Genomic DNA, 18,998 nt, shown 5'->3' on the forward strand with positions numbered 1-18,998 from the left:
TGTTTCTCACCCCCATTCATGAAGAGAGTCGAGGGTCCACCTAAGAGACCCATCACCATGTGAGAGAGAAACACACTTCCCCCTTCACAGGGCACATCTATACTGCATAACACAGCCCTGTACACCTTTCTAGGATTCACACTGGAAGCACTATAGGCACCTCATCTTGGGTGTCATGCCATGTAAACATCACTATACTGCCTCCACACCCAAAAAGGCTCATATGGGGGTAATATTTAATGTGTTTATACCACGTCCCAACCCCAATATACCCCATTCTGATTAGTAAACGTGGAAGCCAGCTCACCTGTCCCTGCACCAGTGGAGCTGACATGTCCAGACACCTTGTCAGTGGGAATTAAAACTTGATTCCAGCCATTAACAGCCAGTCACTGATTTGCCCAGGTGTAGTTAAACAAGTGTAGAATAGGAAAGCACCTGTAACAGCAAGCTGGCCTGCAATGGTGCAGCCATGTCAACAACTGGAGAAAAAAGGCTGGAATAAAGGCAATCCCCAGGGCAGACAAGTCCTAAATACTCCTAACTAACATATCTTAACTTTTGTATATTGAGTGCTACACTTATACGAGTTAATGACCCCTAACATCCCAGTTTCTCAAGCCCATACTCCTGCTGGGGACTTCTGTATCAAATGAGTGGGCAATTTTTGCCAATGAACCTGAGAAATGCCCAAATCAAACCCTAGCTTCAAGAAGCAAGCAAGCCACAGTTGGAACACCTGCAAAATTGGAATCCCAATCCACACACTACCTGAAATGGGCCAAAAGACAAATAGGGAACTGCCTAAGCTTGGACAACATTTGAAATCTAGCTTGGAATAGAAATTTTGCAACTGGTCCCCACCTCTCAAAAGAAATCCTGAGGCAGAACAGTCAAGAATTGAAGGTTGGATCCAGAACCAAGGTCTGGACCAAAGTTTTTGAATTTGAACTGTTTTGGGAGTGAGGGAAACAAAAAAAGAAAATCCTCCCCCAAACCAAATGATCAAGTTCTATGTGTTCATAATTATGCCCATTACCAAAGTAAACTGGAGCTATGCAGAGTCTGCCTGGCAGAACGATGTAAACACCTGGGCCCTCCATGTGACATGTAATAACCCAGGCATGTTGCTGGGGTTAAGTAGGGAGACAAGTCTGCCTCTCTGCAGCTTTGACCGTGTTCACCGCTGAACTTTGGGATTCCCCTGAACCCAATATTCACTGTGAAACTCCGGGGTCATGATCACAAACAGAATAAAGGTTCCCCTCAAGCCCTGCAAAGCCAAGCTGCATAGTCCCATGAAACTAGCACTCAACAACTTCATCAGCCCTACTCCCACTAAAAACAATGGCAAAGTGTTTTCCATTGTCTTAGTGTGAGCAAGGTCAGGCCCTTCATTAAAGGCTGTATGTAGTAGCAGGAAGAAAAGAAATCTATATTTCTCCTTACCTTTACATATTTTGTGTTTAAATCTTGAAACTCTCCCAATTTCCTATTCTCAAGTAGACGGATTTCATAAGACTGACCTAGAGTTTAAGGAAACATTTCCAAGGTGTTTAATATGTTGTAGCAATGAGAGAGTCATGCTGGCATTTATGTGGCTGATAAAGCATACGTTTGATCAGGGAAAGCTTATTTTGCTAACATAATGCATTTGCCCCAGTAATCAATAGGCACTAAAGCACAGCAGAAATCTGAGGGGAAGGTTTGCCTTTTGGCAATTAAATCTCTCCATTAGGGCATCCATTATAGCTGTCTCCCAGGGCTGCTACACTTTTCTGGTCGCCCTCCAGAAAGTCACCAAGGTGTTCAAGGCAGTTGTCCACCCATGTCACACGGTTGTGACAGCACTGCCTTTGTCTGTCCCTTCTGCTAAAGCAATTCTGTTAAAGTAATTGTTGTGTGAAGAGATGCTGGCACAACACATCTAGGCACTATTTTGCAGAGGATAGAAACCTGGGCAAAATCTTTCCTTTTCCAGAGAGCAGTCAGGCCTCTAAGGTGTTTTGGTGAACCAGAAATACAAAATTTGTTCCATAAGGCCTGGGAAGTTGCATAAATACTCCTTTAGATACGTGTGTGGAGGCAGTAGGGTATTACAGCATGTTCAAGGACCAGTTCTGGGAAGGGAATTCATACTCCAGCACCCCACCACGACCCTCAGAATAAGGAATTTAGCCAGTTCGATAGAAATTAGCTAACTGGTTTATGAAACAACATCTCTCTCCAAGGCTGAAAGCAGACAAAGGAGACTGATGTCTCAATACCTTATGCACAAATTACTACAACAGTATAAAAGCTCATTGTATTATAGCAAGTCTTTACAATAAACCTGCAGCCAGTACCAATGCAGGACAGGATCATTAGGATTAATGGAGTACATGTATACCTTATTTCTTGTTTCTCTTGTTTATCTTGCCATCCTCTCTTTTCCTGAAAAATGTACAGGGTATGACAGGGCACCAAGAAGATCAGTTTGGGTTTTCTGCCCAACCAGTATCTCCGCAGAACTGGCCCTGCAGAAAACTGCAAAGCAGATATATCTCCCTTCAAGCAGCTCCTATCAGCAGAGACAAATCCACTACATTTCTGGATCCAGATCTAGAAATGGAAGACTTATGACAGCAGATGTGTCAGAAAGGTACTGTGTTACAGGGGGATTCCCCTTTGAGAATCCCACCTGCATGAGTACAGAACTTATCAATAGAGCACATGGATAACTGTGCTTATTCAGCTGGCTGACAGGTAGCAAAAAAAGGGGGGGGAGGGGGGCAAGAGAGGCCATATTGAATCCCCAAATGTTTGCACAACACTCCTACAGATGTTAATAAGGAGTTCTGCAAACAGGAAGTGACCCTTAAATCCAGCAAGTGGCTTAGGGCACAGGCAGAGGGGAGAATAAACCATATGAAGTACGAAAATAAGCACTGGAAAGATGCATAGATCTTTACCCACCTCTTTGCACATGAGTAAAACAAAATGACAACAGTCACCTGCCTTTGAAGACTGCTGGACAACAAAAGTGGATTTTGTAAACTGCAGTCCTGAAACTGAGGTCTTCCACACTTTAACTCAAGAGACTTTCTGGCACTCCCACTGACACATGTTAATATTGTTCACTTGGTAAATTTTAGATAGATGTACATATTACCCTACATAATCCATGCCATTGCATTAGCATAAAAAGATCAGGGTCAGGCTAAAAAACTGGGTTTTCTCTCATAGAATCATAGAAAAGACCCTTAAGATCAAGTCTAACCATTAACCTTGGACTGCCAAGTCCACCACTAAACCACATCTCTAAGTGCCACGTCTGTTGTACTATGTACTTTTATGTGCTGTACATGTTTATCTATGAAGTACTTGGCTGCTCAATGGTTCAGTTTGGGGATAGATTTCACCAGCTATGGAGTGATACAGTTCATCTCAAACCAATTTACCCAGCCAAGCAACTCTTGCACTTACAGTTCATTCCCATGCAAATATGAGGCTAATTGATCATTACAGAAAATTAATTTAGGTTTTGAGACCATGAGCGCCCAAAAGACAGTATCTATGACTGTACTCAGATGCGATAACAGGGACAGGGAAATTTAGTGGTATGAGCTGTGCTACAGAGGAAGGCAATGGTCAAACCAGGAGCACTGCCAGCCATTCAGCAAATATCTCAGGAATGAGCAGGTTTTTGGGACACCTTCACGTACTGATACACTCTTACTCTTCCGTCAGCCTCATTCACTTATTTGTGGTTCCAATGAGACAAAAGAAAATAATGGGCATAAAAACATTGGCCATGTTCCTTTCACAGTATCATCAAGCACTCAAAAACTCTGCAGTTTGCATCTTCCACCCCTTAATGGGATAGGAACAGTACTGCAACCTGGCAGCCAGCAGGCACCACACAACTCCCTCCACCTGATAGGAGTGATTCACCTTGGATGGAGCTAGAAACACATTCTGCTGCCTAGAAAAAAAGAAACTGCAGTGTAGACAGAGTTAATATTAAACAGAAAGCCAAAGAGGAAATAAAATGCTTTGATGAAAGATATATGGGTCATCTGATGGAGGCCCTGGAACGCAATTTATGCCAGGAAAAACCTCAAGCAAAATGGTATTTTATGCTAACTGCTTTCCCCTTGAACTCAGAATGTTTAACTCTAGTTGCTACACAGAACGATTATCAAACAAGACTGCTCCCAGTCAACCTTCAGAAAACATGCAGTTTATTTCCCTCTCTGTGAAACTGTCAGTGAGAATTCGGTCCTAATTTCTCAAAGTTCCTTTATATATCAATCTTTTGGTACTGATTTTGAATTTATTCCCCTTAGAGCTTTCCAGCAAATTCATTGCTTTGTGGCTCATGGTACCCATAATTCATTAGCATGGACAGCATTCAGATCCTTGTACTTTTATAGCACCAAACTGTTTGGATTATACCTTTTCCCCGAAAAATATGTTCCAAACCTTGTTCAGCCTATGTCTTTCACCATCACTATCAACAGAACTCCTGAAATGGTGAATTACAATCTCAGTCCTGCAACTATAACTGCAGGGGAAAAAGAATGACCACTAAAGAATGACCACTTGACATTAGAAAACAAAATCATTTTGTAAAATAAAGTGAACAATAGCGACCTAACCTGAAGAAAGCTGAACTCCCCCTGGCGTCAAAGAGGACAAAGAATTCACACAAGGCTCAGATACACAGATCATCTATGAATCCTCTATCACTGACTCACCAGCACTGGCAGGCACAGACTGACAATTTTCTGCTAAATCAGTAATAGATCATTCTTAGTCAGGTATCTAAATCTGTAAAGAAGCATGTCAGCAAGTGTGACTAAAGCAATGTGTATTTCCAGTTCCCAAGACAGACTGCAAGTAGCTAAGACCAAAACATAATGCTGAAATACAGAGTTTTCCCATACTGAATTTTTCCATCTGTCTGAGATGGAAATAGAGATTAATACAGGTCAGACTACAACCTTCCAAGTCAATACTTGGTGGTAAAAGCTGGATACAGGGGCAGAGGGTACCAATGCTGAAACTCTGCAGTGATTTGATTGAATGGCCCAGGTCCAGAACTTGGGCAGTATCTGGTCCTCAGCTGACATGGGTTCAACATCCAGTGGGCTCAGATGGAAGAAAGAGCCTGAAAAAAACAACTGTGGCAATGGAGAGCAGTGGTGGCTGCATCAGATCAGTCCCCCTTTAGCAGGATGATAGTCATCACCCAGTGCTAAAGGACAGTCACGTGCTGAAACCTTTTCCTACCACACTCTCAACACTGGCCACAGCTGCACCACCATAGGCAACGCAGGTTTGAGATCAATTCAAAGTTCGTGACCACTCTGGCCATTGGTCATGGTGTAATACTGGACACACGGGGCACCTAAAGCATCTCTGTCACCACCTGAAATGAAGAAAACATTCTGCAAGCAAATCCCCAGCACAGCTGATGCCAAAGCAGCCTCTGCATGTCCGTACCACCCAGTGCTCCCCTCACTCACCACAGCCCTCCTTTCCTACCTTAGGCAAAGAATAGAACAGTAATAAATATTTAGAAAACCACAGTAAATTCCTGAGATGCAATTTGTCTCCGTTCTTCATTGAAAGCTTCAGGGGCACCAGTAAAAACCTGGGTGGGTGATGATATACTGTAATTTGTATTTTAAAGAGACATTCCCTGAGCAACAGCAAATTTATGCAATCTCCTCCTAGATGAGAGTTTGAGCAACTCGCTTTACAAACAAGAGTAGTATACAGCAAAGTAGTAACCATCCAGGTTCAGAAAGTTTCTGGTTGGTAATTCATAAAGAAATTGCATCTATCTGAAGGAGGATTTATAGACTGCTTAGTTTTTTTAATTTGTATTTTGGTAATTAATGCACATTAAATGCAGGTATGACCACTTAATTTGGGGACAAAAGAACTGAAAGTCAACAATTTACTACAGATGAAAAATAACTTAGTTCAACACAGGAATGCTTTGACCTGCTCAAAAGGTACAAGTTTTAACAGCTTACTGATCTCCATGGAATTTGGTCAGCCATCAGGAATTCTAGGTAATTTCTGGTTAAAAAAGATTATCACCATTGCAAGCTCAAAGTTAGATTTTGTTCAAAAAGTACCTGCTACACAACTAAAATATCCTTCTTGCTTTTCTTTGTTTTGGTGTTACGTTTCAAGGGCCACTTGCACTATGCATTTTGTGGTTTTCTGCACAATACACCGACACGATACACTAATTTCCAATTAGGATGCTGATGTTCCAGGCTGATATGACTCAGGCCTTACTTAATCTAGCAAAGTAGTCTGCTTGCCTTTCCAGCAATTAATTAAACCCTAACCTTCGACTAAGCAATATAACCCCTACAAAAGTCTGTGTAAAGACAAAAAAAAACAACTGAGAGTCCTCTTTTTCAGAATGGATCCACACAGCACTGGACAGAACCAGCCTGGAAACTGTTTGATTATTAAGCCAAGCTGGCCAATAAAAATTCCATGTAGCAACTTTATATGGACATCCTCAAGAGCTCACAGATAAAGGCAAAGGAATGCTGACAGTAAAATGCAGCATGTAGAAGGAGGGGGAGGGAAAAAAAGCAAGCATTTATCATCCCAAAACGAAGCACATCCAGCAGGCAGGAGGATCACCTTTGAAACAGCCAAACACAACTATTCAGGGCATCAGGCACATACAAAGATTTTTCTGACAAGAAAGATTAATGAACCCCAAGGGTAAACAGACAAGAGTGACAGAGCTGGCATCTGAACTTGCATGCTTGATTACCCACATCTTTTTAGCCAGTCACAAGCAAAAATAAAAATTAGCATGACTTGCTCAAGTGTCCCATGTGTGGAAACTGCAGGAAAAGCAGCAAAAGCAGAACCCTCAATCCCTGAGCCACAAATGGCAGTGGATATTCTGCAGTTGCTTACTGCAGCCTCATTTGACAAGATGCTGTAGATGTTTATCCAGTGGATATTATGAATTCACCAGCTACACAATAGGCCACCCTGAAAGTTCCCACTACGCTAGGAACATGGAAATCCTGCAAAGCAGGACAAGTTGTGGACCAGGAAATGCAAAAGGATCACTAGAGACAACCTCATACTGCAAGCTCATCTTGCCCCACATCCTACCTTCAACACAGCACCCAGAGATGGAGCACAGCGAATGCTGCCAGCCTTTTCCTTGCTGTATCTTCCCAGTTTCTGATATTCAGTATCCAGATTGCATCCAGATTAAACTGCCCAGTCACAACCAATGGTCATTAACTCTTTTGTGGTCTCCTTCTGAACTTGCTCATACTGTGGCAATCAGAACCACAATTTACACGCCTTGATTTAGTATTCAGAGTCTTGCCCTTCACCTGCCTCGTGCCTGTTTCCTCCTGCAGATAAGATGCCTTAGCTCCACCATGTTCTGGTACCCATCCGAGTTCAGCACCGAGGATACCTGCTCTACTTCCCACTGCCACCAGGGCAGCAAGACTACAGGAACACAGAAAAGCAATTCAACTACTAATTCTACTACCACACCATAGAGCTTCACTGCCATCAGTTTTTCCTCCTTTTACAACCTGCCCCCAATCAAGGGGGTTTCTTTGTCCCCCTCTTTTTCTTTTCCTACCTCTTTCTTGAGGGAAAGCCAACACATGCCTCAGAGCCAAGTTTGCTGCAGGAAAATTTCACTGCTCATTTACTATATGAACATTTGACAGAGCTCTACTCTCCCCAGACTTTTGAAGATGATCTATTTTACAGTGGTGACTCTTCATAGCTAACAGGCACTAACAGAAATACTCATTTACAGTGGTTTCCACTCAAAAGAGGGGGAGGTACATTTAAATCCCTGAAGAATACAGTCCAGCTTTGAATCAAGGACACAAAACAAGCCAGAAGACACAGAAACACCCCAGTTGCTAAACTCACTGTGTGCACTTGGGCTTCTCTTGCATAGACCTCATCTACTTTATTGGATCCCACCTGATCTAAGCCATGTTATAAACTTTGACTTTTAATATAAATTAATCAGTGAAGAAATTATAGACTTCCAATTGAAAGCTGAAAAAAATATCTACCCTGTGAAAACAATTTCTTCCTGTATTTCCACTTCTCTAGCATGTACTTGAAACACTCAGGATTATCTTGGTCACATCTGTCCAGCTCAGAAAACCTCAGCCCCCTCTGTGTAAGTAAAAAATACAGGCTTTTTCTGGTTTCAACCCGTTCTAAGTCAGTTTGGACAACAGGTTTTATAGCTCTGTAAGAGTAGCTTTGTGTGTAATATTTACTTGAGTTTCAGATAACTAAAAAGAATGGTCCTGGGTGAGGGTGCTGAGGAGGGATGCAGAAAAGCTGAGTATGTTTCCTGACCCCACCTGGCAGCTCCCTCAGATGCCCTGAGGTAAGTCGCTTCCTTTACCACATTTCTGCAGTTAATAAACTGGGAGAATCAAGTCCCAGTCCTGCATGTGGCTGCTCAATCAGTGCCTACCACAGGGAAGGGGAGGACATGTGATTGGCAACTGCCCTATCAGAGCAGACTGTACATTCCACACTGCTCACAAATGTGGCACCAAGCTAGGACAAGAGCACTGCTCCAGTGCTTGCTGTCTAGTTTCAGGAACACATATTAAATTCTTGGTAGGAAGCAAATGGGAGAAAAAGTGGGTTTTTCCCTACCTCTTTAGGGGAAGAAAAAAGCATATTCTCTTATAAAAAAGTATATTATTTCTATAAAAACAGCTAATCATGTCAAACCTTCAGTATTTCTCAAGCTTTTTACTGCTACCTAAAATGTCATCTTTTAAGACACTGCAAATTAGAGGAACCTAATTGGAAAACTTCCACATCTTCTCAGATTGGTAGATACATTGATACAAACATCAAAGCCTGTAAAATCACAGGCAAAAATTTCACTATCATAATTAAAGGAATCTCAAAGTAAATATGAGTAATGGGGTAAAGTAAAAAAATTACATGGAATACAAGGGAAAAATCTTCCAGTTATTCTCACATTTCCCACCACAGTCAGAGGAACTTCTGAGCACTCCCTTCCTTCACAGATATTTAAGATTTATGGGAGAACAAAATGCAGTCTAGGGGCTTCCAGTAGGAGTTGTGCACAGGCTACAGTCCAGCAAGTTCATAGTCCCATTTGAATTTTATCCAGATGTTAGCAACAGAAGAAAGGATTACAAAAAGAATAGAAAACAGCCTCTTGGTTAAAAGACAACTGAGAGTCTAGCTTCCTAGGGACAACAGAAGTCAGATGCTCTACTTACGCAGAGGTGCCTTGTCATCTGAAGTAAGATTCATAGTGAGCTTAGGGATGGTGTGGTTTGGAGACAGGGTTGTTTATCCTGGGCTGCCAAGTGAAGACAGAGCTGCCAAACATATGGGGAAATTGCTTCTAGCACAATTAATGGCTTCGGCTGAGACACTAGAACCTACTCAGAGCTGTCTTCAAAGTCAGGCAGGAGACAAATTCCTTTTCTGAATGTGAAGTGCACCACAAGAACCAAAAACACCAAGTAGCCCGTCTGAGATATGGGAAAGACAAACCAGCTTCATCAGGCATTTTTTAAGCCATCCAAACCCAGGAACAGAGTGGAAAGGGGTCAAGGAGCAGTATGGCAGCTCACAATGATCAGGGAACAAGGATGCCAAGGAGGGGAACCACCAGGGAGTACCTGGTGCTCAGTCTCAACAACACAAAGTCATTGTTATGCCTGTGATCTCAGGCAAGGGTGGAGTGCATGTCCACATGGAGAAGCCACCAACAGCAAAGCTCCTACAAATGCCCAGGGCCTGGTCAGTGGTGGCAGCGACTAGCATGGGACAAAGCAAAAATATCCCCACAAACAAAGCTATAATTAAACCAGAAGCACACCCAGCTAGAACTCAGCCTTCTCTACACTTCATTGAGGCAAATAAAGAATTGTTCCAGGAAAAGTACAAACATCCAGGCAGTTGTGACCCCATAAAAACTCAATTACGTAGGAGTTAACGTCAATACAAAACAGCTTTTTTCATTTACTGTAAATCCCAGTGTTTAAAACTGGGTTCTCTGGCTGTAGAAGATTAGACAACCAAATTTGAACTTTAGACTTTTAAAGGGAGGCAAAGGTTCTCTTTTGCCTTCTGTTGTAAGCAGTTTCATCTCCTACCCAAACAATTAGCAATTGACTCCAAAGTGTCCTCTTCAGCTTCTCCTCGCCCAGGGCTTTCTACACCTTTCTTTGGAGAAGAAACCAGAACACATCTGCAGTGAGCTGAGGCAGGACAACACCCAGCAGGTTTTAAATGCAGCACTGTTTAAATGCAGCACCCAGCTTATGCACATGTGTCTTGAACCTGGACATATTCCTTTGCAGCCTGGGATTGAAATGTGGGGCTTTCCAGACTTAGGTGCGATCCAGACTCACACTAAGTCCGTCTTTAGCTCCATGAGGCAGCTGCTGCTCATGCACCTCTACAGCAACACTCCCAACATCATCACAGGTTTCCTCAGGTGTTAGTGGTTCACTCTCATGGGTTTTGTTTTGGGCTTGTTTCTTTTCTGAACCATCTAGGACTGGCAATAAGGCTGACTCCTGGAAGACACAGTAAAGCAGAGACGGCCAGCCTTCCAAACCCTAACCAGCTGTATACTAAAATCCTCACATGGCCAAGAACCTCAAGTCACACACTGCAGATCTGCAGAGCTGAACAGAGCCCAGGAAAACTTTACAGGCAAGTGACGGCCAGTTACTCTTAAGTACCACTGGGGGACTGGGCTGGATTTGTCACACAGCCTGCTCTCAGTGACCCTCTGCCATCAACCTTAACCACACTCTATTTGAAGTAATTGAGATCCGAGGCTCTGAGCCAGCCTAATGCTGGTCATGAAACAAAATCATGACTTGAACAGCTCAAAGTCCACATGTGGTTCTGGCATTACAAGCTGATTCCCTTGAGCAATGACTTTCAGGTTTTTGTGATTTTTGGCATTTTGTTTTTTAAAGGAATGATTTTATTTCCTCATATTTATTAGCACTCAGATCTACTGTACACAGTGCTTGTTTCCTCTACATTCCTCCCGCTGCAATTTCTGGAACCACCTTTCATTGCTCCCATTTCTCTCCATGTTTGAAACTGGTTTCAACCAGCCATGGTCAAACCACACCCCATATGACTGCAGACCATGGAATATGCACTGCATCAAGCTGTCTTGCTAAAGCAGTGGTTTGTAACATGGTTGTTGGTTGATTGTTTGTCTGAAAATCCCTATCCACAAGAGACACTGAAATAGTGCTAAAAGGCAGGCTAGTTCCAGAAATGTTAGGCCATGTTTGTGCTGCAGACTTCTGGACAGTGTAGCTCTGTTGACAGATGTGATTCCTGACCAAAGGAGAAGTGCCAGCAGCAGCTTCTAATGTGAGGACAGCACCTTTACCAGTTTTGCAGACTGAAGGAGGAGCAGTGTTGAGACACCATACTAATAAGCCTATACTTTGTCCCATCGGATGAGTAATCCTCCCGAGATCCAGTAAAGACCTCTTAATGAAGGAACTGCCCTAAAGAATAGCAAACTAACCCTGTGTTCAATTTGGCTCCAGTTTCCCAAGGAATGTGGGAAGGCAGGGGGATAAGAGATCAGGAAAGACAAGTGTAATGAGTCAGTCTTTGGAAACCAAGCTAAGGATTTGACTCTAGTTACTTCATTTACAGGCTGGTTCTCGAGCTGTGGCCAGTAAGCACTCATGGTTTCAAACTGGAGTAGACAAGCTTGGGACTCTGCCACTGCTGAATGTCCCCAAGTCAACTTAACACTACAGCTAAACTCATTCCCTTGTGCTCCCTCACAAATACTTCCCCTGCCTTTGCTGAAAACACTGGTCTCTGCTCTCCAGCTCAGGAGTCCTCTCAGCCTTCACTCTTGTGGAGAGCCCAGGCCAGAGACCTCTTCCTCCTCAGCACCACTGGCCAACTCTCTGGGTCTATCCAGCAAGAAGCAAGGTTCATGAGAAGTAATTATGTTCCACAAGCCTGGAGTCCTCTCCCATCTGTACACAAATATAGTCACTGGACAGTCCTTCTTAGCGCTTATGAAATCCTTTCAGATCTCACTTGAAATTCTCCATTGGTTCCTCTTCTATCTCTGCTACACAACTTGGCCTTCAAGTTGCTACCCAGTACTTCCAGCTTTCCACGTTTCATAGCTCTGTCAGACCTGACCTTTATTCCATCCAGTTCTGCCTGTGAACTACCTCCTGAGCTGATCCACTCACCACCATTGAACCAGTCACGTGCAGAGAACATGTTTCAGGACGATAAGCAGAGCTGCTTCACGGTGACAAAAGGTCGGTTACTGCGTGGTGAAGAGCTCAAGTTCAGAAGGAACATCTGAAGAGCAAGTGCCAAGAGTCACCTAGCAACCAGAATACTCCATACCCTTTACTCACAATTTGGGAAAGTTACCACACTGGATGCGAATTGCTTTGTTGGTGCTGGGACAGTCACTGTGTCTTTGTATCTGCCTTACTAGGAGCTATGACTGACACACAGGCAGGGTGGAGGGACATTCACTAATGAAGTTATCGATTTGCTAAAGCAATCCATCCCAACACCCAAGCATACAAGGAAGAAAGGAAGTTTTATGTAACAGTGTTTGGCCAAGCCATGATAAACACAGAGAGAGGGTAAGGTGCAAGACGTGTCCCTTTGCTTACAGACAGCATAAGGGGATAAGGTGTAGGGAATGGTCTAAATTGCTTCATGAGGTGTCTGTGGCACTGCAGCTGGGTCGCAGTGCTTTGGAGTCGGTCAGCTCCTCTGTTGTGCCAGGAGTATTGATTCCAGAAACCTCAGCTGCCCCAAGGTCCCCTTCACATACCTCCTCAAGCTCATACAACGTAATTCTATTAATGGGATTAATTTTCCGACAGAGCCTTTAAATCCTCATCTCTTTATAACCCAGGGCAATGTTCTCACCAATATCCCACCAACAGCAATTAGCCACCCCAGCTCTGACCACAGCTGGTTGGAAGGTGTGTCCACCATCGTTGTCTCCTCATATCTGTAGTTACCTCTAGTGAACCCACAAGTTTCTCACAGCAGCTCATATCCACATGTGACCATACTCCATTCCCCTTTTACTAACTAGCACAGGCAAGGGATTTTGGTCTAATGGATTTAGCATCAAGGCAAACTACATGTCAGACAAATTTACAGTTAAAGTCTGCCCTTGCTACAGGAGAGGGTCAGTGCTGGGAGCCAGAGTGCAGCCAATGGTGTGGGCTCTGAAACAGCCTTTTGGAGTAGAGCAGAACAGCTTTTAAAGCAAGTAAATTGCAAGATCACAAAAAAAAATTAAAAAAAAAAATCAATCTACATACAGAGAGCCTTGAATTTCAATTGGGAGCTTAAATAAGTGAGGTGTGGATGCAGGCAGTTGCAAAGTTCCTGCCAAGGGGAACAGAAAGCAGTGAGCCAGTCAACTGTCAGAAGATGCACCACCTTTTACTACTAATCACCCCTTGAGGAGAAAGTGCTGTTTCCATGCACTGTGGCAAGCCAACAGAATTATGGAGTGCCCACTTCTTCCCCCAGCAGCTTCCCAACTCTGCCCCACTGCACAGCTCCTGCCAGCCTCATCTCTGCTTTGGTCCTCCAGGCCTGTCCAGCCTCATATTCTCCCAGGGTAAATTCTACAGGGACACATCCCACCTTTCTCCTTGAGGGATGAAAGACAGATGATACCCAAGAAATGCCAAGGAAACTGGTCAGTACTGTGTCAAGACGTAGCAGGAGACAACTCCTTGCAATAGTAAGCAGGACAAAGCCAAACACAGCATGGTCTATCTGAAAGGCAGTAACAGTCTTACTTTGCATAGGCAAACACAGACTATTCCAGTCAGAGTTTTTTAAAACTCATGGAATTGTGTAAAGAGTTGTCTAGCTTTTTCCTTACCAAGCTAAAACAGCAGGCACTGCTTCATGTATGCTAAAATATTTGGCCATTGCCTGCTTTTCATAAAAAAATCTTTTATCCCAATACAGAAAAGAATTGCGTTTCACAGGAAGATTCATCTCAATCTCACCCTTGATATGCCCCATATCACCTCCTGGGGTCTGCTGTGTTTAGATGGATAAACTGGGAAGCATCCAAAGCATTTTTTGATCCTGGGAGACAGAACAGTGCCAGCTGATGTGACAGGAAACACCTGGCTCCTTGGGTAGAGCCTGCAGTACTCAGCTGATCTTTCTGTAGGGCTCCATGGGTCTACCAGCTACCACCACAGATCCAGCAACCAGCTGCACCTGCGGTCAGACTCCAAAGGAGATCAGGGCTCTGATTTCTACCAGCATTGAGAGAAATCTACCCAGGGAGGCACTCAAGTGAGCGTCCTACTCAGTGCATGAAGCTTAAAGAGCTGGGGCAGTGTCCTGAAGCAGAAGAGATCTCAGTAACAGTGCAGACACCCTCCAGGTTGTTGTCAGGCTAATGCCCTTGTTTACAGCCCGGCAGAAAATAAGCATACTATGTTAGCATAATATGTGCCTGGAGAGGTCTGATCCCTTCAAGACCCACACGCAGGAGGTGCTGCAAAGTGACAGCCAAACACCAAACAGAGATGTGTCTGCATGAATTCTGCCAAATGGAGGGGGGCGGGGGGAAAGGGTAGAGAAACACGCAGTGCTTGTTTATCCAGGAGTAAAAACTAGCCTGTGAGGTCAGTTATAGAGGACTTTGATGCACTGAACCCTGGCAACTTGTCAAGTTAGGCACTGAGCAGAGCCATATCTCAAAGCCAGTGTGAATGATGTCATGCTCTGCCCAGACCACAGAGCAGCCCTTGGATACCTGTTAACTCATCCTCTGGCAATGCCTTCCAGCATCCAACTTTGCCAAAGTCTGCCCATCTGCTTATCAATCTGGCCTTGTGGCTGCAGTTTAAGTTGCCTGAGATCTAGCCAGTACTTGGCCACAGGGAACTGTACATGCTACAACACTGCTTTAAGTCGACAGTTAAATCAGTGGTACTTCATTATTTTATAATAGTTGATAATCTGGTATCTAAATATGAAAAATTAAATACTCCTCCTTTCCTCCACCCCCTCCCCATCTCTATCCCTCTTTTCCCATCCCGCTGCCCTCCCGGTGAGACAAGTATAGGATTAAATCTCTCATGAACTGTTCCCAGGAAATGTGCTCTTCTTTGGTGTAGTGCAAACCCTACCTTGGTTGAGGTAGGTCAGGGTTTCTTCATGCAGTTTCACGGCAGGTGATGTGGCTGTGCAGAGGACGTACTGAAAGGGTGGTAGTTTGGCATCATTTTCAGGAGACAGCTGTGGTTCTTCCTGCTTGAAAATCGGCAGCGCAAGGACATCTCTGCAACATACAATTCACAGACATTTAGTTACAAAGAGTTTATGGAATATCCTAGCCTAAATCTGCACTTGGTTCTCATGATCTGGTATAATGGAGATAGTCTCTGAAGAAACAGAGTTAAAATGGCTAAAAGAGAAAGAATTCTGCCTCTATAAAGTAACCAGGCAACTTCTGCCTCTAGGACATCAGCACTGCACAAAAAAGAACACACCACTGGCAATACAGAACACCTGAGAACTAATTTATGTTTTTAAAAATTAAATCAGATTTACTTTTCAGCTAAGCAGTTTTCTTGATGAGGAAAAAAATTACCAAAAATAGATTCTTCATCCTTGTGGAAGTACATACGTTTAAGAGTTCTTGGGTTCTCAGATGAAAGCCTTTCAGGGGAAAAAAAAAAAAGGCAAGAAAGGGTACTTTGACAGCTGAATCTCTGGTTAGTAAAATGTCTACAAGTAGCAACCAAGGGCAAGGAACAGACACAGCTCCAGTGTAAAAAGGAGACATTCAGGTAAATAATGGCATGAAGCCTGTTGGATTAATTGACTCATGAGATCTCCCTGCACTCTAATAAGCCTGGTTCCAAGTAATCACAAAGCTCTTAAGTCAGCACTGGGCCACCTTCATAAATGCACACAAAGGTGCTCAGGAGCAGCTTCACCAGGACCTGCACAAAGTCCCTGTCCTCACTTTACAAGATGTTGATGCTGACCTGCCTGCTGATTTAGTGTCAGGCTGATCCCAACCCACACTAATCCCCAAGCAGAACTGGTATTAGCAAGGCTGAGAGCTCAACAAATGATTAGTTGATTAGTACAAAATGAGATGTCAGGAATAAGCATCCTTGTCTCAGCCTGTCTGATACTGAAGAACCACATTAGTCCTACCCATGTCACAAACACTTCTGATCATTGCGTCCACCTACTTAAGACATTAATATCCTTCCAAATTAGGAGGATTATGTTGAACATGGAGACAATTCAGAATAAGATTCTTTTTCTCCTGCATTTCCTCCAGATGTGTGAAGACTTGAGATTCCCATAACAGAGGCTGCAGTTCCGCTCCTTTTGATAATCTCATATACAAAAAGCTTTAAGAAAAAACATCCAGGAACATACTAGCATGTACAGGCATGCACCCTGAAAGGGCATTAAGAATTTTTGCCTTGTCTGTTCAGTTAATGATCCACTCGTAGCACCCACAACCTTGAAGGCTACCCAGGTCATGAGTGAAACAGTGCAGCAGTTTAGAGCAAACTGCTGAAGTGCCTGGTTCAACCATAGGTACTCTTATTTATGGCAAAATAAAGCCAAAGAGCAAAATGTGTCATTTCAGACACAAACAGGAGAAAAGAAACACCCATCTCTGTTTCCATTCTCTCTTCCAACCCCACGCCCTCCATGTTATCACTCACTCAAAGGCATCCAGCCCCATTTGCTTACTGGCATTACTGACATAATCACGGCTCTTGCCTAACTGCTGCCACAGAGAGGGTTTTTTTCCTTAGTGATGATTTACTACAGTAACGAAGTGACAGAAATGCCTGCAGTAGATTTCTGAAATAGATAGCATTGCTCCACACACATGCAGGATCTGATACTGCTCCAGAGTCATCTCGCTCATCCCGGATGCCAACATTTGCTCTTAACACACTCATCTGCACAATGCCATTGGAATGTGTGCGGCTTTACAGACGAGAACAGGTCAAAAACTCCAAAGCCCAAAACTTCTGCAGTTCAGCAGAAATGGTGCACAAAGTCTGGCCCAGGTTTAACAGTTAGGGATGAGGAATTTGTACACCTACTCACCTGAAACAACTGAGAAATTTAGGCAAGAGGATATCAAAATTCCACCAATACTATATTTCACATCAGGCTCTTAGCACCCCTGCACTTGCCAGAACAGCTGTCTGATTGCTGAAGACTGTAAGCATGGAGGAATCCATGATTTGGTTTCTGAAAAGCTTCACCATACTAAAGCCCCAGTGAAGCCACACAATTCGATCACATTTTTATTCCTGGAGCATTTGAACTAATGGCCTGTGGTATCCGTGGCTTTGGGTCAAGACCTTCTAAAACATTCCACCTTATTAAAAATGTTTGGAAGTTAGGAGGTGAAGACTTAAAAGAATTTTTAAGTATATAAGCCATTGCAATATTCAACTCTTAAAAAAAAAAAAAAGGTGAACTTCTTAAAACTCTCCTAAGTTTCACCTTTATGCTAAAACTTTCCAGTTCTGGTCTTAACCAACACTTAGACTGTTGCTTACCCGAGAACAGAGAAAGTTCAGTCAGCTGGTGGAACAGAAAGTAAAACATGTACTGGGTTTTTATAAAAAACTGATGAAGATTTACAAGGATTTTTCTGTAATATCATCTTGCTTTAACTACAAACACCACTGAGGTATGGCAGACTTACACGGATGTCTCAGATACGCAGAAAGCCTTTGATCTCTGCAAAGTATAATTTATATAAACTTTTCTTACAGCAACTTCAAGAATTGTACTGTTTCAGCTTCCCGTGCAGGGTCACTACAAGGGGGTATGGAAAGCCTTCAGAAGGGCACAGCTCACCAGAAAAATGCCCCTCTTAGAAATGCATATCTTGACACATTCTCATGGAAAGTGAATTGGCCAGAATTAAGAGGTCTCTACACAAAAAATGAGGGTTTTGTTCAACCAACCTTCCCTGAAAAACCTGAGGGCATTGTTGCCATAAAACTGATTTTAGAGCTTTTAGTCCCAGATCAAAAACACCATGGTCACAGTAGCAGATACTCACTAAAGCTGAAGTTTGTTCCTAAAACACTGACAGGTCACCACCATACCAGCAGCCTTTCTGACAAAAAGGTATCCTTTATCCCCCGGCTAGCTTCAAGCCAGCAAAAATAAGCAAACGTGTTTTCTGGCCAATTAGACAAAATTTAAACTGTAGACTCAAGCCTGACCCAGACCTGATGATCTTGAAGCACTGTGCTACAAACCCATGGAGTTAATGAAGCAGCCTGAGCACCATAAACACTCTCTAATGCTGAGAATACACACAAGTAGCAATGTTGATGCTCCTCTGCTACTGCCATCCTCACTGTCCTAAACTAATCAGATCTGCAAGCACAAAGCAAGGGAACAAGACTTTCGCCACATATATGTTGTGAAAGTGACTTACTGAAAAAGAGGGACGACATGAAGAATCTTGTATGAAGAAGTGGAGAAGCTGCCAGAAAGCAAGAATCTTACAGTATTGTATCATTTGATAATGGGAGCTTATTATGTAGAGCAAAAAAAAAATTCGTTTATAAATACACTGCTAGGGAGTAGGAATAGACAAGATAGCGTGTCTCCTTGAAAAGGAAGTATTATCTGTGTTGGAAGTGCTTCCCCAGACAAACTCAATGTTCTCTCAAGAGGGGTTGTTTAGGGGTACATTTGAAAGTCAGGCTCTTGGGCCACGGCCAGGTTCTCCACTGCCATAATTCAGCAAAATCCCCCTTTGGCGGAGCAGCAGCAATCGACACCAGCTGACGGCTGAGCTTTACATCTTCAGAAAACAAATAATTCACAAGCAATCGGCAAAAAGGAAACTCCCAAAGTTGCCTGCTTTCACATCGGTTAGA

General features: G+C 43.3%; 1 protein-coding gene across 2 annotated transcripts in view; it reads right to left on the minus strand.

The window, feature by feature from the left end:
• The window catches only part of TFCP2L1 (transcription factor CP2 like 1), a 37,321-nt gene that overhangs the window by 17,567 nt on the left and 756 nt on the right, over nt 1-18,998 (minus strand). The window contains exons 2-3 of one of the 2 annotated variants that reach the window (XM_027678947.1): nt 15,234-15,385; nt 1,450-1,526 (exon numbers count right to left, since the gene is read on the minus strand). In XM_027678947.1, coding sequence (XP_027534748.1) covers nt 1,450-1,526; nt 15,234-15,385 — 229 coding nt within the window. Of the gene's footprint in view, nt 1-307; nt 436-1,449; nt 1,527-15,233; nt 15,386-18,998 lie in introns of those variants that run through there. The other variant, XM_027678948.1, reaches the window with a different exon arrangement.

The sequence above is a fragment of the Neopelma chrysocephalum genome, unplaced genomic scaffold, assembly GCF_003984885.1.
Source record: "Neopelma chrysocephalum unplaced genomic scaffold, ASM398488v2 Primary Assembly neopelma1_44, whole genome shotgun sequence".
Classification (NCBI taxonomy): domain Eukaryota; kingdom Metazoa; phylum Chordata; class Aves; order Passeriformes; family Pipridae; genus Neopelma; species Neopelma chrysocephalum.